The sequence below is a fragment of the Argiope bruennichi genome, chromosome 11 (genome assembly GCF_947563725.1).
Source record: "Argiope bruennichi chromosome 11, qqArgBrue1.1, whole genome shotgun sequence".
In the NCBI taxonomy this organism is placed as follows: Eukaryota; Metazoa; Arthropoda; class Arachnida; order Araneae; family Araneidae; genus Argiope; species Argiope bruennichi.
The window spans coordinates 67,052,744-67,076,560 of NC_079161.1; the positions used below are offsets into that span (position 1 = coordinate 67,052,744).

The following is a 23,817-nucleotide window of genomic DNA, read 5'->3' on the forward strand; positions in this document are numbered from 1 at the left end:
AACAGGTGCAATTTTTATTTATTAACACCAAATATACACATATGCAAATATTAATGTAATACATTAGGATACTATCAAATATTCTGCAAGTTTCGCTCAATTTGGTAAGAAAATTGTATTATTAGCAAAAGAGAAAAAAGCTATTCGAGTTTGGAATAGCGAAATGAAAAACTGTCTCGCACACGAGCAGTTTTTATTTATTTGCAACAAATATACAAATATTAATGTAATACATTAGTATACTATCAAATATTCTGCAAGTTTCGTTCAATTTGGTAAGAAAACTGTGTCATTAGCAAAAGAAAAAAAGCTATTCGAGTTTGGAATAGCGAATTGAAAAACTGTCTCGCACATGAGCAGTTTTTATTTATTTGCAACAAATATACAAATATTAATGTAATACATTAGTATACTATCAAATATTCTGCAAGTTTCGTTCAATTTGGTAAGAAAACTGTGTCATTAGCAAAAGAAAAAAAAAGCTATTCGAGTTTGGAATAGCGGAATGATAAACTGTCTCGCACATGAGCAGTTTTTATTTATTTGCAACAAATATACAAATATTAATGTAATACATTAGAATACTATCAAATATTCTGCAAGTTTCATTCAATTTGGTAAGAAAACTGTGTCATTAGCAAAAGAAAAAAAAAGCTATTCGAGTTTGGAATAGCGGAATGATAAACTGTCTCGCACATGAGCAGTTTTTATTTATTTGCAACAAATATACAAATATTAATGTAATACATTAGTATACTATCAAATATTCTGCAAGTTTCATTCAATTTGGTAAGAAAACTGTGTCATTAGCAAAAGAAAAAAAAGCTATTCGAGTTTGGAATAGCGGAATGATAAACTGTCTCGAACATGAGCAGTAATATTCTGCAAGTTTACCAGAATTTCGTAAGAAAACTGTGTGTTATTAACCAAAAACATGCTTAAAAATTTAGGATTTAAAAAAAAAGTAAAGCTTTAATATCATCACGTGGTGTTTTTTTAAAATATATATATATATAAATGTATATACAGATTTCACACGACAAAAATTATGATTAATGAAAATTGCAAATGATTATCAATTTTGTGTGAAATGGAGTGAATCCAAACCATTTTCTTATTCAACAAGTTCTGATCGATTCTTATATTTAATAAATGATAACTTAGAATCTTTTTATGGGTGAAGTTCAAAAGCAGTTCGTCCTGCATACCTGGAGAAATTGGGGAAATAAATAAATAAATAAAGGTATCGAAAAGTATCCGGATAGTTCTGTTTATAAAATATACTTCAAATAAAGTGGGGGGGAAAAGGGAAGTGAATTTTGCATCGTAGTACTGCGTTGCTTTTCTTTTAATTGCTTAAATTGAAACTGCTTAAAAGTCAATATGATTTGATTATAAATGAAATTTAAATGTTGCAAAATTAAATAAATTATTAATTATATTTATAAGCCGAAATACATGTAAAGATGCTACTGTTCAACAATGCCTATATAGTTCAGCAACGGATTGTAAAACCCTCCGCGCATTTGCGCATGCGTTAGGGTGGGTTTAATTCGTCAAAATAGGGTGAAAGGAAAAATGAAAGGAGGAGATGTTTACATTTGCTAGTATCTAATAGGGGAAATCCAAGGTCAAAGAGAATACCGGAAATGCACTCATCGTTCCGCGTCTCACCCCTTAATGAGATGGAGTCATCGAAATGTGGTCGTCTCAGAATCCGTTGACGAACTATACACTCATTGCTTACCAATTATCTCTGAGAGTCAAAATGAATATTTGTAGATAATTCAGTAATCGAGCGTAGAACACAAATAATATTTTAAAATTGAAATCATTATGCGTCTTTACTAGAAGTATCAATGCAGTATGCACTCTCCATGATTTTAAATTTGCTTTTTCTTAAAGTGTCATTTTAATAGAATGCATAGAAAAAACAAACAAAAGGGAATAAACCTTGATTAAGAAAAAATCTAGTGCATTAGTAAAAATTTAGTGTTAGTAATTTAATTTTTTCAATTTTCAATTTTATTGTTTTATACCCACCTAACAGGAATACGCCGAGTGTTCCAAAAAGTCCGTTCACAGAATTTTAAGAGAATGTTGGGAATACAGAAACAAATCATCATCATTTGTACTATAATAGATCAACAAACAAAGTCCAAAGGATGCTTCAGGTGACTCTTTGTCAGTGAATTACATGAAAGAGAAGGCTACACTAAATAAAATCAACAATGGGCTTTGATGGAACACAAATTACAAAAGTACAATAAGCCGTTCCATGAACAGTCGTATGAATTTCGACAAATACATAACGGCAAGTAGAATGCAGAATCAAAAAGAAACTTTTGGAATATTTTAAATAAGTGTTAAAAGGAATTGACATCTTATGCACGCTCCGTATGGAACATCAATGCAAATCGTTTTCTCGCTTTTCACAGCACCGTTTTTTCGATTTTAGTTCTGTCTCTTCTTCGGAGCTTCTCTTGTTAGAAGTATTTTTTTCCATTTTGTCGAGGAACTCAAAGAATTTATCCAATCCAGGTTTTTTATTCGGCATTGCTCTGTCAAGAAATCTCCTATACGTCTTCTTCAATTCCTCCTTGCTTTCTCCGGTAAACGAGGCCTTTTGGAGACACAATTCAATCAACTGCCATTTGTTTTTCTCTATCAGGCCTTCGAAAATTTCGTAAAAACGATAAGTGGAGACAAGTTTTCTCCTATCCTCCACATCGATCGCTCCAAATATGACTCCGATAGTTTCTTTGTCTTCAGCTTCGAAAAGTTTTGAAAGAATACCAGGATCACCATAAAACCCAGAAATCTCACATTCGTAACACACAAAGTCTGTTCTAAACCTGTCAGGACTCCTCAGAAAAAACTGTTGTAACAAATCTGGCAAATAGTAACCAGAATCTTCAATATGTTGGTTTATCTCATTTACTAATCTGAAACATTGAATTCCAGTAAGAAATTCCCAAATAATAGCTGCGTGATCCAACAAAGCGTCTTGCCAGGGCCAATCGAAATAGCATACTAAAGTTTCGGCAGGAAATCGAATCATTAGTTCTAGCCGTTCTTCATCACGCATTTGACTAAAAATGTAAAACATGACGTCAGAAAGTTTTTCTTTTGGAGCGTCACAATTCATCCTGGTCGCATTCGGACGTCCGATTTTCAAGATAAACTTAGTTGTATCACGTACAGAATTACGCTTTTCTTCATCAGTAAGTTTCTGAAAGAAATACTCAGCTGCTGTTCTATTGCCTTTGCGGGCTACACCTTCGAAAGCATACCGATTAAATGAGAATCCTTCCTCAAACCGTCTTGAAACTATAGAATCTAGTTTAGATTCTTCGCCCTTAAGGACATAAGCCCAGTAAGACTCAAGTTGGACCTGTCTCCATGGTGAAACGCTCAATTGTCCATAGAAACGCTCCCTGGTCTCTTCTGAGAGTTTTTCCCAAAGATTTGGAATGTAATCTACCAGGCAATATGTGCAAGCGAACTGATAGCGTTTCTCAACATCAAGCGATTCAAGATGTACGAGTCTCTCCGCTGTATCCCCATAAGCTATCAAGCCAGCAGATTGCCAGCACAAATGATGTAAGAGAGGTATATAGAAAGTATTACAAGAATGTTTTAAAATCCCCTTGTGGAATTTTTGCCAATTTAATAATTCTGTGCCTATAGGTCTCACTAAAAGCATCATTCTTTTTTTCAGTGGAGCAGGTATCATCAGTTTAAGCACATTGTCTTTAACCATACCTTCAATTATTTCATTTATTTTATTTTCAACATTTGTATTGACTTTTTTGCAAGGGGCATAATATAATCGACAGCGGAAATTCTCATCCGAAAGTAAATCGACTGTTTTGTTCCAGATGTCGACAAGTGCTGTTCTGAGAGCCATTTCTTGGAGTGACAACCTCTTATAGATCATTGGTCGCTGCTCCATCGTTAAAAAGCAAATGAAAATTAATTCCTGAAATATTTAAGAAGTCGACAAAGATAATGCTTCCACACCTAGAGTAAATATTGATGGCATTTAATGCCTCACTCGGTTTGTGGTTGTTACAAGTCTGATATTGTGTCCTTAAATAATGAAAATTGCCGTCTATTGCTGGTCTCCCTTCTCAAGATAATGCTGTCGTTAACAATAGTGTTTGAAATGCAAGAAAATAAGCCACAGTTGCTCTATTCTTTCACAAGTCCTATCATCTGTGTTAATATCCAAACAACTTGCAGGTAAGTCCTTTACCTGCAATAAAAAAAGAAATAAAATCATCAAATGCTTTAATTTTGAAAAGAAAAAAAAATGCTTCCAAATAATGGTAATATATCGTAACTGTGTTACATATAACATGATTAAAGACTTAACTTCTTTATTTCAAGAAAGCAAATAAATATCAGAAAACACTTTTAAGCGACAAATTAATTCGAGAAAAATGTAAACGAAAAAGTATATTATAATTTTTCTAACCATTGTAGTTCAATAGCAAGAGTTGAAAAATATTTATTTGATTCCTTTTTATCACAAACAACCAGCCTTCGACAGCTGTTTTCAATAAGGGGAGACCAGGGATTGGAAAACTGCGTTCGAAGTGAAATTTAGTATAATGGTGAATGCCTTTAAGATGTTTATTCCTAAAAATATTAAAACGGAAATGTCAGCCAATTCCGCAAAAATAACTTTCCAACTTTCAGGATAGCTTATACAGGGTGTTCCGTCTTAGAGACGCCTTTCCCCTATTCCAGCTGTAGTCATCAGGAAACCGGCGCATGCGCAGTTTCTGTTGAACTTTGATACGCTTTTTTTTTATTATTACTTTGTGATTCAGAATTTGGTAATACCTATTAGAGATGTAACGGATGTGTTTCCGGTTGCTGTGTGTGCGCGTGCTTTTGTGATGTTATGTTAATGTGCTTTAGATGTCTTCGTCAGTAGCTGCTTTATGTGTAATAAATGGAAAAAAGACAGATCAGGTCCCTTTTATTTGATTACCCACGAACACAGGGTGTCCCTGAATTCATGGGCCAAACTTTAAGGATAGGTAAAATATATATAAAGAAGCATTTTTTGTATAGCAATACTGGATCAGAAATGAAGAGAATTGGAATAAATAAATTTAAATAAGTACAAACAAAGCGGAAGTATGCAGTGCCAAGGAGACTCCAATTGACTCGGATGAAGACTTCATTGCAAAACTTTTGAGTTGCTATCGCAATTGTTCGTGAAACACCGGGTGTCTTTGAAAACGCACACCAATCACTTGCTAGGCACTACCAGGCCTGTATCAATATTGGTGATGGCACATTTGTGCATTTACTGCAATATTAACAGTCACTACAAGCCAAACTCGGACATCAAAGACAAAAAAACTTGTTCTGCCAAAATATTTTAACTAAAATGAATTAGAAAAAACGCGAAAAAAGCAGTACAATAAACAGCGAGTTTATTGTACAGCTAAAAGCAAAACCAAATAATGCCAATTCATAAATGATAATTAAATATTTAGATATAAAAGTAAAATTTGTGAAAAAGAGTCCGCAAGCTAAACTCGGACATTTCATAATCAAGCGCCAAATAATGACAAATCTGGGTAAAAATTACTGCCACCTTTATGGTTAACGTTATAATTGTTCAGGGGAATTTCTCAATTGTGTTATTTTCTTTTACTGTGGAAGAAAATATTAATTTAATTAAAATATCAAGGCAAAGGGGCCAAACGAGCACTGAGGTAAGAAAATTGATTTTATTAAGCGTTCTGAAGATGGAAAGTATACGCCAGAAATATCAGAGATTGGCCAGAGAACTCATTCAACGGTTAATGACATCATAAGACGCTTTAAAACCATTAATCAAGTGGAAAATAAGCCTAAGATTGGATTTTGAAGCGTTAGGAAATAAACGTTCATAGATGGCGCTAGACAACTAGCGCGAGTGTAATTAAAAGAGTGATGTCATTCTAATGTTTGCTCTTGGAGGAGAAGGAGTTACTGAGCAGAGTAACTCGAACAAATCTGCAATAAATTTGTTAAGTTTTCTATTTGCCTATTTATTCAAAGCACTCACGAACCAGCTACGGCACAACCCATAATAAGATTTTCAAAAAAGCAGATAATCAATACTTAATCAGAAAAGTAAAAGTAAATCTGTTCCTTGGTGACCAAACCTATCTATTATTACTAAAAAAGAAATAGGAAAAAAAAAAGTAGTCCATCAACAATAAAAAAAAACGTGCACCATAAGGCAGATTTCAATGGAAGAAAAGCCAAACAAAAGCCTTTCGTAAATAAGAGAAATCAGACTAGACTTAAATTCGCAAGGAACGTGAAAATAAGGATTTTTATTACTGGAAAAATGTCTTATTTACTAGTGAGAGCAAATTCAACAATTTTGGATCCCATGGCAAGCCTTACGTCTGGAGAAAATCAAACGAAGAATTTCGGTTTAAAAAAAAGAATGAAAGCAACTGTGAGTCATATGGTGGATCAGTAATGGTCAGGGGCTCGTTTTCAGTTACTGACCCAGGAACCCTGCATTTTATTGAAGGGAGAATGGATCAGAATGTATATTCCGATATTTTAAAGGAAAATTTATAACATTGTGTGCTGAAACTTTCTCTTGGCAACAACTGGCGATTTTAACAGGATAATGATCTGAAATCTAAAGCTTATCAAGTGCATTCTTGGCTTCTATATAAATGTCCTCGCGTCATGGACACTCCACCCCAAAGCTCCGATATAAAATTCATCGAAAATTTATTGGAATACCTTGAGAAAAAAATTCGGGAACACGACATTTCTTGTTGAGAAGAATTGAAAAGAGTTGCAGGAATGAGAAACTACTTAATTGAACTTAATGGTAATAAAAAAGCAAGGACTTGCATACAAAATAATAATACATTTGAAATATTAAGTAGTTTTTAAAATCTTCTTATCCGTCCGAGTTTGGCTTGTACCTTATTTTTTGTTTTTTGCTATAATTTCTGGTTAAAATGAATTAATTTATAATTTTTATTTGATTTTATAATTGCAATAAATATACTATTGAAAATTCATTTAACTAAGTTTCTTATTTTTTTATTACAAATTCTGATTGTATTCGTATCTTTTGTCCTTGTTTGGCTTGGAGCGGCTGTAGGTAAAGAACTTTCTTTTCATTTTTTTCCCCCAGCAATTTTGTTTTTTCCGCCAAAAATTCCCGACCCCACACTGCTATAGAAGAAATGCTTCTGTATACCTCTTTTGCCTCCCTTCAAGTTTGATCCATGAATTCAGGGACATCCTGTATACTAGTAAGGTATCACCTTCGCTGAGCAGCGGATTAGCACAACCGTTAGTATACTCGCTTCTCATCTGCCAAGTTAAGGTTCGAATCTAAATGGGGTTTTTTTCCCCTGGTTCTGGTTTCGTTTTAATTTTTCCCCATAATTAATTAAATTGAATTAACAATTTACAAATAGTTTTATATGTTACTCATAATTTACACAGGAATAATTAGGTTATAATTTCAATTATTCGGAAAATGGCTTTCAAACAGAAAAAATAATTATAAATATGGATGCATTATTATATTTTATCAGAATTATTTAAAATAAATTATTCATTTATAACTAGTTTTTATTAATATGTTATACATTACTAAGCACATGCATTTAGATTTCAGAATATTATAACTATGCGCAATATAATGAATTAAATTAATTAAAGGATGATATCCCAGTCGTAGCAAAACCCACAACTGGCTCCTTTGCTCTAAATTTGTAGTTGTAGGAAAGAAGAATTTTAAAATATAGTTGAGACGCAATATTCACTTAAATTTTCTCCACAGGTTTCTGCTAGAGCATTCTGATGACAGTTCTTCATTTGAATTATTGCTGGTATTTATATATATATATGTGTGTGTGTGTGTGTGTGTGTGTGTGTGTGTGTGTGTGTGTGTGTGTGTGTGTGTGTGTGTGTGTGTGTGTGTGTGTGTGTGTAGGAGCGTGTATGTTATGTATTTCTCATCTAAATGAGGAAATAAATATTTGTGTTAGATTTTTTTTTTATTTCCTTAGCCTTTAATCGAATTTGAGTGATCATTAAAATTTTGCACCACCTGTTTGCGTATTCAATAACTCAACACCCACTTCCTGCTATTTCATTTCTATTATTAAAGGTCAGGAACGTTTGTTTATGTATTTAATAAACTATGTTACTTTCTTTAAGAGTCCAAAAATTAAAAACTTTTAATAATTGTAAGATGGCAGCAACAATTTAAATTATTTAACACTATTAAAGTTATATTTAAATTATTTTACCACTTAAAAATTTAAATTCTCATTATATTTCATGTATTGCCAACGTCCTGGCCTAGGGGTAGCGCGTCTTCCCTGTCATCTAGGCGTTCCGGGTTCGAGTCCTGGTTCGGGCATTGTTGTTCTCTTCTCTCTGTGAGGTGCGTGAATGAGCCTCCCTGTAAAAAGGGGTTGTGCAAGCGAATGTGTGTGTGCTATCTTCATTTGAGCTAGAAGTCAGACTTCTGCCCTCGGGTGCTCAGGGGTATTTATCCTCAGAAGCTACGGCGCAAAATTTGGCTTAAAAATAAGTCACACGACAGGAAAAAAAAATCAAGTATTTAGATGAAATATACATTAATTTTTTCAAAACAGTGACAAATTTAAAAATATTTGTAATAATTTTAAAAAGAAATTTAATAAAAACGGATCCAGGATCGAACCCTGGCCTCCCGACTGGAAAGAAAATACCTTGGCCACAGTTCTGACTGGGCACTGGATTATTAAAAATTGTTCACGCGAACGTAGCATAACACCAAACTTGGCGATCTAGAAATTACAGCAAGCCTTTTACTCGCCTTACCACGTCGAGCCTGTCAGAGATTCATTAGAACAATAACCCGCATCAGCTCAACAGCGACCGCAGAAGCTGTAAAAGGCTTCAATTTGTTGAATTTAACAAAGCCAGCAGCCATGTATTATTAATTTCATGTGAACTCTAATTCCTGCACTTATGTATGAACTGTTTGTTCATCTCAAAAGAAATGCAAATATTTGTAAATAAAGAATTTAACCACAAGTATAAACCACTGCTCACTTCGAACCACCAAAAATTTTAAAACAAAAACGCATTCATGTTTATAATTATTTTTCTGTTTAAAAGTAAAATTATAATTCCAATATTAGGAGAAAATATTTTTATTTCAGCATAAAAATTGAGTAACATACAAAATAAAACTATTTGTAAAGAGTTAATTTAAATAATTCTGGAAAATATAAATAAAAAAATCCCTAGAATCAAATCCAGACCTCAAGAATGCGAAGCATGAACATTGAAGAAATCCGAAAGCAAATTTCTCAAAATTGGCTGGCTATTGCGATTTAATATATTAATGAATGAACACTAAAAGCATACGACCAATATATTAAATCTTATCTCGAACTTTATTTTCCAGTCCATGAGTTTCACTTTTAACTTTGAAACACTGAATTCCAGACTGTTAAAAAAAATTACGCATCTGGTAAGTATATCGATTTATAATTTTCTCTTTGATACTTCACAATTATGAAAAATATGAATTTAATGTAAATTCAATTTAATGCGTAATTTGTAAGCATAATTTTTAAAAATGTATAAATTAAAAGAAAGAATGCAGTCATATTTAATTTTTAGAAATTAAACGGTTTAAAACATTAGCCATACAATAAATAAAACCAGCAGGAGTGGTCTTCTCCAAACTTTCTCGCATACTTTAATAAAGACGTTATCCCAAAGGACGCCTTACATGACACTGGCGTCCAATAGTTACGAAATATTAACCTTTGGTGTTCATTTAGAATTTTTATTCCATCAGCCATATCATCCTTTTCGAGTTTTTTGGCAATTATCCCTGGAATGCGGTTAATAGTATATCCGAAAATAGAATTCATGTTTCAGAGGTATTTATTCAACTGATTGAAACAAAAATTACATTTGTAGTCAGAAAATTCCATACCAAATTTATGTATGCAAGTCATTGCATTTTTGTTATCGCGTTTGCATGCTTCTAAAAGTGCGGACCGACAGGCGGTCAAATTCTTGTTAGATTTGGCTCAAAATCTGAAAAGTTGCAGATGTTAAATCTATGTGCCGAATTCTATCTCTCAAGCTCTCTTTATTTTGTAGCTGTCGTTTTAACTTATATTCAAAGAACCGGATACACGGACTTCCTCTGAGCAGATTTTGCTCAAAATTTGACAGAAATCTGCAAATTTGGTGTAAAGATTTTATATCAAATTTCATCCGTCTAATTCGAAGCATTTTTAACACAGACAGACGGACATTTTCCAAAAATGTGTTTTTCGAACTCAGAGAGGTCTGAAACAAGGAGAATCGTCAAAATCTCGAATTAAGACTTTTTTTATTGTTACAATACTTTCTCTATACTACGTATATGAGAAAATCAAAAAAATAGTGTGACAATTTGAAAAAGAAATGGGGAAATAAAACTCAATTTACGAAACTACTGTCGAGAAATATAATTAAAAAACACTGAATATTCCAAATATCAAATTTTAAGAACAAGTTACAAATATCAAACAAATATCAAATTTTAAGAAGTTACTTTTTTATTATTTCACTGTCTGTATGACTAAATGATATCAAAAAAGAAACTAAAGCAAATAAGAGCATTCAAACAAGCAAGGAACAACAAAAAATTAAAAAAAAAATTATAATCAGAAAGAAACCTTTATTTTCATTAAAGGTTTCGTTCTAAAGATGGTTCGAAAAAATAATCACACAAATCACAAATAAAATGAATTGAAATGAACATCAACTGTTGACAAATTAATTTCAGCAATTGAACTCCATTTTAATGCATCGTAACATGATGTTTTAGGGTTGATTCGTTTATCTTTATTTATTTTTAGAAAAATTACTTTTAATTATATAATAATGAAAACATGCATACAAGAAATGAATCTAAAATCATGTGGGTATGAATGTAAAAACCAAAACAATTACCTGCAAATTAACTTAAAAATAATTTCATAAATTTCTTTAAATTAAAGGAAAAAATATAAAACTATACATATATACTGGGTGATTATAAACAAGCTATCCCGATATATGAGACCGTAACTACCATACGTAATTACTGTTTGCCAACGGTTTCTAAAATCCACCGCGCTTTTGCGCATGCGTTATGATGGATTTAATTCGTCAAAATAGGGGTGAGAGGAAAGATGAAAGGAAATGTTTACATTTAACAATAAGGAAAATTCGGATTACTCGCAGACTAAATTAAAATAAAATAATAAAGTCACAAACGACACGATACTTATATACACGTGAAAAAAAAAATGAACGAACAAGTATCTAATAGAGATGGAATCAAGTCAAAAAATGACGAAGAATTTCGGAGAGGCGCCCATCCTTCCGCGTCTCGCCCTTTAGTGAGATAGAATCGTCGAAAAGCAGTCGTCTCAGGATACTGAAACGAACAGTACCAATGTACTTAGAGGTATGCGCTAAAGAATCACACAAAACACAACAGTTAACGGATGCAATGACAACACTTTCAACTTTCAACATTAACTGTTTTTATTGGAATGTGTTCTCCTTGGCAAAAAACAATAAATAACATTGGAAAAAGTACTGGTAAACGAAAATCACCAGCTCTAGACAGACTAATAAGAAACAACAAAAACAAAAACCGAAAATAACCAATGGCAGCAAAGAAGCAACAGAAAACAACACATTTTATTGAGTTTCACAAATTTTCTACTTGATCTACTTCATGGTGCACAGAATCAAAGTACGTTCCATGCCGAAAGGAATTTGTTGAACTTCACGTCTATGGTAGGCAAATCACAGTGGTTTTCTCTTTTCTTCTGAGGCTGCCTAGGGCTGGTGATTTTCGTGGTAAGTGCCATTCCAATGTCTTTTTTTTTTTTTTTTTTTTTTTTAGCTATGGAGAACACATTTAAACAAAAAAAAAAGTTAGTGTTGCCATCTGAATTTTGTCACTGTAACCGTTATTTTTAAGAGTTTAACTGTTGATTTTCATATGACTTCGAGTACATACCTTAATACTTTGAACAAAAATTTTATTCTGCTCTAGTGAACTTTTGAATGCTATGATAGTTATCGTCTCATATATCGAGCTATTATATATTTTATACATATTATATATATATAATTTTAAGGGTTCTTTTTTAAACGTTTTCTAAGCATCGACAACTGAAGAAGTAACTTCGTGCGAATTTTTTGTTTCAGGTCCAAAGATCTCTTTTATGGGTGACCTTGTATGCATTATTTTAGCCTGTAAACACCATCATGTTCAAAGAAATCAGGGAATAGTGGATCATAACATTCCACAGAATTTATGACGATTACATTTTAACTTTCTGTATGATACATTGGTCCTATCATTCATATACAGTTTTAAAAAAACACACTATTTTATGATTAAAACTGATACAGCTTAGTTATTTAAACTAAAATATATAAATTGAAAGATATTAATTCTTTTTAAAGAACAATCCGATAAAGTGAAATATTTCAACTTAATTAAAAAATATCATTCTGATTTAATTAATGTGATTAATTCCTGGCTAGGCATGCAGTCAAGTAGACAAAGAGTAAATAATAGAAACAACCTGAGGAATATACCAAAAACTTTCTCTCATAGTCTCGAATAAACTTGTCATCCCAGAGAACGCCTTACATGACATTAGGTGTGCAATAGTTAAGAAATATCAACTTTTGGTATGAATTTTATATTTTTACTGAATCTATAGTGTCATACTTGGCGTGTTTTTTGACAATTTATCCCTCACAAGCTGTTAATAGTTCCGAAAAATCAAATTTGTGCTTTAGACACGTTTTCCTCCACTGATTGGAACAAAAATTTGATATAAAACTGCACTCGTAGTCACAAAATTCCATACCAAATTTGGTATATTAAAGTCCTTGCGTTTTTGAACTGCAGCTTTTACTCATTTCTGAATGTACAGACAAACAGAAAGTGAACCCATAGTCGGAATTACTTCAAAATTTGTTGGCTGTCTACTCCATAGATATTAAATATGAGTACCGAATTTTATTTAACTCTCTTCGTTTAAAAATTATAGTGCTAACTTATATTAGAAAAGCCAGACTTCCGCTGAACAGATTTTAATTCTGTTACACCAAAAATTTTAAATTCTTAAGAAAAACAGATTTTAAATTTTTACACCAAATCTGCAAATTTGGTGTACAGATGGTATGCCAAATTTGAAAGCGTCTAGCTCAAAGTGTTTTTGAATTATGTTTTTCACAGACAGGTGGACGTTTTTCCAAAATGTGCTTTTCGAAGTCGGGATGTTTAAAACGTAAAGATTCGTCAAAATCTCGAGTTCGAGATTTTTGACCATACTAAGTAGACATAAGAAACTCCATCTGTTCGAATATAAGTTAACAAAGCGAAGAGAGCTAAACAGATGAAATTCGGTACATTGATTTAACATCTATAGCGTAGATAACGTATCAAATTTTACACCCAAACCAACAACCGGCTGACAGTATATCAATCTGTACCTTCAGAAATAAGTAAAAGCTATAATTCAAAAAACTCAATGACTTGAATATATCAAATTTTGTACAAGAATTTTTAACTACAAGTGTAGCTTTCTGTAAAATTTTTGTTTCAATCGGCTAAGAAAAGTGCGCGCAAAACACAAATTCGATTTCTGTATACTATTAACGCATGCCAGAATTTAATCGCCAAGGACGACAGGATAGATTCAGTAAAAATGCCAAATTCACACCAAAAGTTAATATTTCGTAATTATGGTAAGCCAACGCCAAGGAAGGCTTTCTCTGGCATGACAAGTTTATTGGAGAGTATACGAGAAAGTTTTGCGGAGACCACTCCAGCTGATTTACTTATCAGTTAAAATCTCTATTCTGTAATGAATTTTCTTGCATGGCGCAAAACACTTTTCAGTGTTAAATTTCAAAATTGGCTTATAAATGCAACTTACTTCGTTCAGTGCAATTAACAATGGCGGATTAACTACTGCGCAGTCTAGACTACTAACTAGGTCCATCGAGTAGCGAGAATAGGCAGGTATTTTTTTTTAATGCTATTAGCCTAAATGTCAAATAAATTAGTGAAAAATACCAATTTCATTAATTAGAAATGTAGGACTACAATGTGTTTGAAATTAACAGTATTAAGGTATCTGTCTACGCTTAAAAGGCGATTTTGGGTCAAAATTCGCATTTTTTTTAATTGTTTTATTTTAAAACCCACATATTTGGGTTTTCAAAACTGTGTTAGTTTTAATTCTACGATAAATAGAAACCGAGATACGTGATTTTTTATAAACTACAGTAGCGAAACCGAAAGTTGTATTTTTTCCAACATTTTATCAAACACACGCCTCTCTGAATTATAATTTATTTTATAACATATTCTATCAGCAAGCCAAGCGTATTAGAACAGGTGTTGTGTAGTTTTTAAGCCGAAAGGATTGGCAATTACATCTGCTTTTAAACTTTCTTCATGTTTACAAAGCAATTTTAGTACAAGACAAATGAATTTTTTTGAAAAACTTGGATTTTGTAAAATATTTCATACTTTTCATGGGTGAACCGTAGTTTAACCTCCTTCTTCGCCAAGTTGTGATAACGCGCCAAAGCTGGCAACCCCCTTTTTTTTCTCTAGACCGGCAAACCTATTATCCGTCGCCTTTATTATGCGCTATGATTAGACATCTGCTCCCTCGCTTTTGAATTGTAAATTAGTCTGCGATTGGATAGTTTCAAAACTTCAAATCTTACTAAAATTTTCTCTCTTTACATCTTATCTCGCATCTTAAAATCAAATCTAGCATTTCTTTTCATTGCCTCGAATGTGGATGAGTAAGTGAAAATTTTCTGGGTACGACCGGAGCTTGGCGTATTTTTCAAAAAATCGCCTACCCGCCAACAACGGTCTTGCGACGTGCGGTTACCGTGAAGCACGTGATCGCAAGACCGTGGTTTTTGCGAAGACAATTTTGAGAAAGTAAACAAAATACCACTGTTAAAAGCTTAAAATAATGCATAATAATGTTTAAAATTGAAAAAGAACATTTAAAATAATAGTTTTTAAGGAAATTAGATGCAAACAAAAATGCTTAATAACACATTGTTATTTTTAATAGTTTAAGCATTTTTTTTCTCAGGGGGGTTGGGCCCCCCTGAACCCCCCGTTTTTTTAATTTTTAACATGTTTTAAAATACTGCAAAGATACTATTTTAATGCAGAAAATTTTCACTTACCCATTCACATTCGTTTGATGAATGTGAACAGCACATTCATTCCACATATTCACTCCACACATTTACTGGTCAGTCGCCTGATCTAATTTGCCAACTAGGCGCTTGATCTATTGTCGGTGTCTTCGGCCTCATCTCTCACCTAAGGGGTGTAAACTTTTATGATATCATTTTTGAAAGCCTCAAAAGCGTCAGGTCCCACCGAGTGACCGTGGTTTTTCCTCCACACATATTCAAACGAGTACGAATCAAAATAATCAGCCTTATGAGGAGTATTCCTCAAGGCCCTTTTGATCGCCGACCACGTTCCTTCGATGGTATTTGTGTGGGCACCTGTAAAATGTAGATTGTACTGGACCTGAAGATGTGTAAAGCCCTCGTCTTTTAAACAGTCGTAGGTTTTCCAACAATCGGAGATGACTTCCGTGCCAGGCAACACCCATTCCTTCAGCACACTAACAAGTTCCTCAGATGTCCTGTTAGGAACCACTTTAAAAAAACATTTTTCCGAACCTCTTTCAATCCCACAAAACACCCATTCACCCTTCACATACTTTCCTCTTCCATACTTCATTTTTCCAAATTTGCTCTCATCTACTTCAACAGTCGAACCCACACCTCCTATCATAGTACTCTCTTTAATCAATACAGTCTGACAAACCCCTCGACAAAAGCTATACCAATCAGTCACAGTTTTATCCGTCAAATCCCATTCAGCCATATTATGCTTTTGCATACACTGTCCTAACCATTTATTCGTTAATTTCAAAATATCACATATACTCAGATGGCTTACAGCAAACCAAGAACCCTTCGTTACACTACGAGAGCAATCATGCGGATTCACTTTAGATCGAGACCTACACTTCCATTCATACCCATCATTCAGCTTGGGTTGCTTGGTCAAATTCATTTGCTTCCCACATTTCGGACATTCATAACTTGAAGCAATCAAACCTTCATTCATACACCAATCTAACACAAATTTCTTACCATACACAGGCATCAACGCAAAATATCCACTAGAATATTTTACCTCATTCATAAAGCATTCATCCAAATTTTTCTTATAATCCACACATTCCATTGTAGCAGAGAGGCAAGAGATCGTTTGAGACCCACAGAAAGGAAATGTTAAGCTTGATTTTTGAAATATAAATATAAGAAATTTGAAAATATAAAATTTTTAGAAACTATCCAATCACAAAGTAGATGTCCAACCATAGCAGACAGCGGATCACGTGAAAGATAAAAGGGTTGCCAGAAGGACCACAGAAAACGGCCGTTGAAATTTTTGGCGCGTTGTCGCTAACTTGGCGAAGAGGGGGGGGGGGTAAACTCCGGTTCAACCATTTTCTGTATTAATAATATAGTACTTTTGTAGTAATTAAAAACTTATTAATATATTACCTTGAAATTTTGCATATATCTTACCTTAAGTATTACAAAGGTAATGAGCTAGGGATTGAATTTTGAACTGAGTAGTTTTTGTTTTATAGCTACCAAGTGTAATTTTCAACAACACATTTTGTGAAATTTTTATTACAGAAATATTCGATCAGCTATAACTTTTTTTTGAAAATGCACATATTTCGGAGATTCTAGTTCATTCCCTTCACCATAGCTGCAAGCATGTCGTGTATACAAATAACTGAAATATATGTAATAGAATTTTTTTTGTAGCATTTTGATTTTTGTTGCAATTTTCACTATTTTTTTTACCCAAATTGATATATTTTACAGAATCTCAACTACCACAGAATGTCCTGGTCAATAATTTTCATTATTTGCAATCATACTGATCCAGAAAATGAACTGAAATAGCTCATTAGAGGGATTTTTCAAAAATGTGTCTACCTTTTTGTCTACAAAAGATAATAAAATAAAGTTAATTACTTATGGTTAATTGAGATATTAAATATTCATTTAATGGATAATGTTATATTTCACTTGATAAGCCCTGAAAATTTTTAATTTTCAATGGTATATTGTTTTCTTATAATCCAATATCATAATTAAATGTTTTTACATGAAAGAAAAGAAATTATAATTAAAAATTAATGCATGCTTACAAGAAACATGATATTAATCTTCTGTTAAATCAAAATAATTGCTTTCTTTGGACACAGACTGCGAAGAAAGATTTTCAACTCCGGTCTTATATCTGTGGATTTTTATAATTTGTATTCCATTATATACATTTTTTACAATTTGCATCTAAAATAAATAGTACCAAAGTGATACAATTAAGTTAATATTTTTTCAGTTGTATCAATTAAAAAGATGATTCTTAAAAAAAATGCACTTCACATTAATTGTTTAACAGTCTAAAAAGTGAATAATCTATGCAAAAAAGTTGGTTGCCAAAGACAGCTAGTTACTGTTTAAATTACTGTCATCTAATTATTGTTACCATAACATTCACAATAAATGCTAATAATTTATAAAAATAAATTCAAAACAAAGTGTAAGCTATACAGATCTAATCTTCTAAATAGATTTTCTTTCAATTTTGTAGATTAATACTACAAATTACAAAAAAAAGATTTCAGTGGAAGTTCCATAAAATGATTACAAACATACAAAAAATTTTATATTTTGCCTTGCCATTTTATTGAAGGAATTTTACATCCTTTTACTTTATTTACCTCCATGAGCCACTCACTACATTTTGTAGAATTTTAAATTATTCTTTAAAAATTTTGATTCGTTTAAAGAAATAATTAAATTGGAATAGTTCTTAAAAAATTATTTGGTACATTCTGTAACTTTTGAAGATTATGATTTTAAAATTATTTCACACAACTCATAAATACAAAGTAATTAATATGTTGATGTAATAATAAAGAATTCTACTAGCATTAATTATGTGATCCTTAAGAGACTAATTATAAGATCCCTCTTCAACAGAACAAATGATTTTTTTTTCTTTTGGTCACCTTTCTTTTTTTATTTATAATAATTATTATTTTACTTTCTCTGATAAAGGACATTCCTTTACCTTTTTTGTCTCTTTTTAGTGTGCATTCAAATTCTGTTTTTTTAAAAATTTGTTTATATATATATATATATTCATAAGTAATTTCTGAAGTTACAAATCTCATCTTCTCTCAATCTATAAATATATACGTACAAAAAGCCAAATATAAGAAGGTATCTTCAAATAAAAAACAGATGCTACAAAAATATTCCAAATTTTTTTCTGATTAATTTCAAATTTTCCATTAGTTTCTTTTAAACAATTGTTATATGTAATATTCATTGGATATATAATAAAGAGCTGCTAGGTCATAAAATTAGATTTATCAAAAACCTTGCATTCTAAAAAGACTCTTATAAGAAGTACAACAAGGGAAAATGAAAAATTTTAAGAAAAAAATGATAGTAAATATTTATTTTTTAACATTAAGCAATTTTCAACACCATTGTTATTTTTAACAATTTTATTTCAGCAAACCATCATAATAAACAGTATAGTTTATATCTATTGTTTTAAAGTTTTAGAAATGTGATAAATTTGTTTTATCTTTTTAAATTACACAAAACATTAGTCCAATCTTCTATTAAATTAAAGACTAATAAATAATTCATTCACAACCACTGGAATTACTATGGGTGTATTTAATTATGAAAACTATAAGTTTTTTTTTTTTTTTTTAGTTTAGACTTCACATGAAGCAATTTAAATACAGATTTAAAAAAAAAAAATACTTTCACAATGTGATAATATGAAATTCCAAGTATTTGTGGCAATATAAATTAATGAATTATAAACATTTCAGCTAATTAAGTTCCATTCTAATATATACTAGAACAAAATAATAAATAAAGGAAAACAAATGATTGTCGCAGAAGCCACATTTTCAATTACTTATAATCCATATTAAAGCTGAAATTCAAACTTAGAAATTGAAATAAGGAGTAATTTTAGTATCTTTTGATAAAAATACATTCAAACAAAAATGAAATTGAAATATTTTGGGATGTAAGTTTAATGTTTTTTAAAATTAAAAAGAGTTTAGAAATAAAATCTAATAATCTTTAGATAAACATAGTCAAGTAAAAAAAAAAAAAATCTATTCTTTTGAAGTTTAAAAATGGAAATAAAAGTTACAAACAGAAGACTAAGCCTGAAAATTTATCTCCATATTAATATTATACTCAAAGAAAAGTGATAACATATATTACATGAATGACATTTATATTTTCTCCATGAAATTTATATTTAAGTATTAAGTAAGTAGAATGATGTAAAATCTAACAACTGATTCATGTAAATGTGAATTTTTTAGAACAACAGTATGAAACATTATATTAAATGTTTAAAGAGGAAAAAACACCTAGTAATACAATCATAGAGAAACAGGATTCCATTCACACTTGTAACATCTTTTTTTCCAAGTTCTCAACAGATGTATATTTCAAATGTAGTATTAAAATTTACTGAGCACCATAAAGTATTATTCATCAATTATTATGATCCTTAAGATCCATACCAGGCAGCTATGCAAATACAATAAAGTCAAAGACAACTTAAGATATGTCAAAGGCAGGGTATAAACACATTATTATAAATTCTAATAAATTATTTTATTCCTTTTCATGCATGAATTAATACTCCAGAAAAAAATATTGAATTCATTAATTTACATTAAATATTTAATTTTCTCATTAGTTACCAATATAAATAAACTTGTATTTTACTATACTCTGTTTCACCCTAACTTGGCAGTAGTGTATATTCTAGGGATGCCGAATTGCAGTCATTATCAGGGGAACTGGGTTACTTTAAAGTACAAAGTTACTAGAAATGCAAATCACTGGCGAAACTTTATCTCGCAAATTTTTCGCCAAATAGTAAATATTTATTTACTTTATTATATTATCACTTTATCAGAGAATTAATTGTTTCCTTATTTTCATTATTTTTTTAATATTATTGATACATTATTTTAATAAATCATTAATGTTATTTCATTTCATTTCATCGTTTCTGAAAAGAAAACCCTAAATCTTTCAATATTCGGTAAAGCGTAGTTCGGCTAATGTTTTTCGAAAAGATATCTGTATAATCGTTCACATCTTTTAAAACTTTATCTAATGTTGGGATCTCATTTCTACGAAAATATGCATGGATTTTTCGTCAAATACAGGATAATGTAAAATCATCATATTTTACAAGATCTGAATGTTTGGCGGAGATGTAAAAGAAAAGTGCGCCAAATATTTGACCTTGAAGACCGGTTCTAGCCAAAGTGGAATTCATTATGTCAATCTTTTAGTTTTATTCGTTCGCTTTATTTACAAAATACTTAACATATAAGCACTTCTAACTTGAGAATAATTTTAAATACATATTGATAAAAAAAGGATTTCTGTAATTTATGATATTATTTGATAAATTTCTGCGCATTTTAACTATTTTAAAGTCGGAATTGATGGGGAACTCTTTCCCAACGCGGAGCGTCACATTTTCTACCTTTTACAATACTGCCAAGTTAGGGTGAAACAGAGTATAGGTGTAAAATTATTATGCATAAATCATATTTAAAAAGAAATAGTGTATAAGAAAATGAAATATTTGCTGGTCAATACCAAATAATTATCTAATGAAAGCCCCATTGCCCATATATAGAAATATAAATCCTAGATTTTTTTTTTAGATGAATAAAATAATTTTTTTAAAACTAATTATCTATTAGTGCTAGTTTAAAGTTAGAACAAAAGTTTAAAAAAAAGGCATTATTTTGTTCTTTATATATAGCATATAAAAGCCTTTTTTTTTTATTTCATAGATATGATATTATAGAATTTTATCAGTAAAACTTTACACAAAAACAATGGAATGACTTTCTTAGAGGGATTTCAGTCATCTTAATATGTGCAATATTTCTCTATTAACACTATTTTTATTATTTTTCTCCTATTAAAAAACATGCAAAAATAATCACAGAAGTATTAATATCTAAAATAGAATAATTTAGCCATCAATACTGTATAAATATTGTAAAAATAGCTAAAATAGAATATTTTAGCTATTTTTATCAATTTTTCTCAATTAAAAATAAACAAGAAGCACAAAAGGGCAGTAAATTTCACTAAATTAAGGTCCTGATTTTTTTTTCCTGTTACAATTTTAAATTCTATCCCAATGTGATACACTGCTAGAAATAAAATGCATTTTTTTTATATATACATTATACTTGTAATTAATGAATACTGAAAATTCTCTATCCATATCAATCTTTAATACCTTTGAAATACATTTTCATTTTACTTTTGGAAGAAATCAATCTGATGTGGAGTGGAAGATTTATTTAATGTTCAACCAACAAATTACTAATGATAAATTTAATATTTCCATCATTATCACTTCTTTTATAACAATTTCATAATAAATTTTTAGAAAAAAAAATCAAGCACTGCAAATTAAGTACTGGAATTAAGTCTAAGCTCAAATTAAACAAAGTAATCACTGTAAAGAACAAACATTAATTAAGCAACCAAAATATCGATGTAAATTTCATCAAATATACTTCTTTTTCACAATCTAATATTTATATCAATAATAAAAAAAATAATAATACAAATATAAATTATAAGAATAAAGGGGTTCTAATAAAAAAATGGCAACCTAAAAGACTGATTTGTTTTTCATATGAATCATGTCAATTTTTCTTCCTTAGCTACGTATTCTCCAAGCAATTATTCAAAATTACTCACGCGTTTGTACTAACTAAATTAACATTTCTTCGTAAAATAAACGTGAAGGGAAATCAATATTAATTTTGAGCATTCTACAACGTTCAATTAATGCTTTTTATTTTCAACATACATACCAGGTAATGAACAGACCAGATTGAAGGAAAGTTTTCTTGTATTTGAAATCCATGCGATTCTTTTCTTACGATAGCAAGAAGCGAAATAAAAATATGAAATTTTTTAACACAGGCTTTTCACTTTTTAAAAAAGAAATCAGAGAATTAGACCACCTTTCTCAAAACATGACTAAGTGACAGCCGGTTCGTTCGTTCCGATTTTATTGTTGGTGATGATGAGAAGCGGATAGCGAAAGAACGATCATACAATGTTAACGAACTTAGAAATTTTCTGAACAGGAATGAGTGTTTCTGCGCATGCTCAGATTTAACTGGAGAAATGAGAAATATTCACTCATGATCGTTCTCTCGTTATCTGCATACGTCAGGAGCATTAGCAAGATGGAATTTTTTCATGTTTAGAAAATCAAAAATGTTTAAAATACTTTATCATTTACAACTCATAAAAAAAGTAGGAACGTTTTTTTTTCAACGTATTTTTAAAGTTAATTCAAAAAGTATTTCATAAATAAAAATGTTTTATAATTCAAACTTTAAAAATAGGGTTGATTTTTGGATTTTTAAATATTTAATGAAACTTCCTGAAAAATGACAGTAAAATTAATGTGTCTTCAGTACTATATTAAGGATATAAGTTAGGAAAGTATGATTATAGATTTTTTTTTTTCCTTATATTTAAAGTGAAATAAAGGTTAACCTTATATACCGAATATGGGACGAGGAAGATTGGAGGAAATGTGTACCCCAGAATGTGTACTAAAATTCACTTTTCTTATTGACCAATCCCAGCTCGCGGAAGAAAGCCGCTACATATATCCATGTATATGAGCAATGCAATCGTACATGTGATTGGCTAACGTCCAAACGTGATTGATTGTGTATGTTTACATTTTGGAAATGAACAGCAAACGTGTGTCAGATTCTGTCTGGTTAATCTTTGAAAATTCACAGGTGGTTTGAGACACAGATGTGTGAAATAATTTATGAGCAATTGTTGATATATGTGGGATAGTAAACATAAAAATATAGTTCTTTTTATCATGTACATAATGTTATTCCATTTACATTAACTTACAAATCTTCAGTAACATGTGGGATGATTATGATTTAAAGTATATTTGTATGTATCACCAAATAAGTAGCATATTTAGATAAATGATTTTTTTAAAAATATATTTCAAAGATTTTATTTTCTAGTGATTTTTTTTTTCTTTTTTCGTGCAGAACATGCAAAGAAGGCTTTCTATCAGTATCATGTTTTCACAAGTATTGAGTCATAATTTTTAACAATGATTATCATGTTCATATTTAACTATCAAAACTTTATTGCTGCAGATATTCATATTTCCTCAATTTTAAATACTTTCATCTCTTTACTTTTTGTTCCTCTTTGTTTCAATAATACTTAAGCCCAACTAATTATTGACATTCTTATTAAATACTAATTTTACCTAATTGTTACATGACAAGTCGTAATAAGCATTTCCCTTTTTTTGTTTATTTATTTATTTTGCATTGAAATGGAATATGTAGGGGAAAAATATGAATCATATATTGAACATATTCAAAGTGAAAAGGAAAATTTGTTTTTTAAAAAAATAAAATTGGTTGTTTTTTTGTTTTTTTTACTTCTTAAAATCAACTACATAGACTCAGACATTGATTTCTATTTATATAGCAATTTCAG

The 23,817-nt window shown here is 30.7% G+C and overlaps 1 protein-coding gene across 2 annotated transcripts; it reads right to left on the bottom strand.

Annotated features, from left to right (window-relative positions):
- Positions 1 to 22,344, bottom strand: LOC129957521 (uncharacterized). 2 transcript variants are annotated; one of them, XM_056069858.1, is made up of 2 exons: positions 22,131 to 22,344; positions 1 to 4,258 (listed from the first exon to the last, which is right to left on the bottom strand). In XM_056069858.1, exon 2 carries the CDS (start codon positions 3,953 to 3,955, stop codon positions 2,408 to 2,410), a length of 1,548 nt encoding a protein of 515 aa, XP_055925833.1. In that variant the 5' UTR covers positions 3,956 to 4,258; positions 22,131 to 22,344; the 3' UTR covers positions 1 to 2,407. The 2 variants fall into 2 exon arrangements, with proteins under 2 accessions (XP_055925833.1, XP_055925834.1); XM_056069859.1 differs by lacking the exon at positions 22,131 to 22,344 and adding an exon at positions 15,295 to 15,402.
- Positions 22,345 to 23,817: the final 1,473 nt, after the last annotated feature.

What these genes read in the sequence shown, in the direction of transcription:
- LOC129957521 (XM_056069858.1), bottom strand. Translation starts at nt 3,955, where the DNA reads ATGGAGCAGCGACCAATGATCTATAAGAGGTTGTCACTCCAAGAAATG.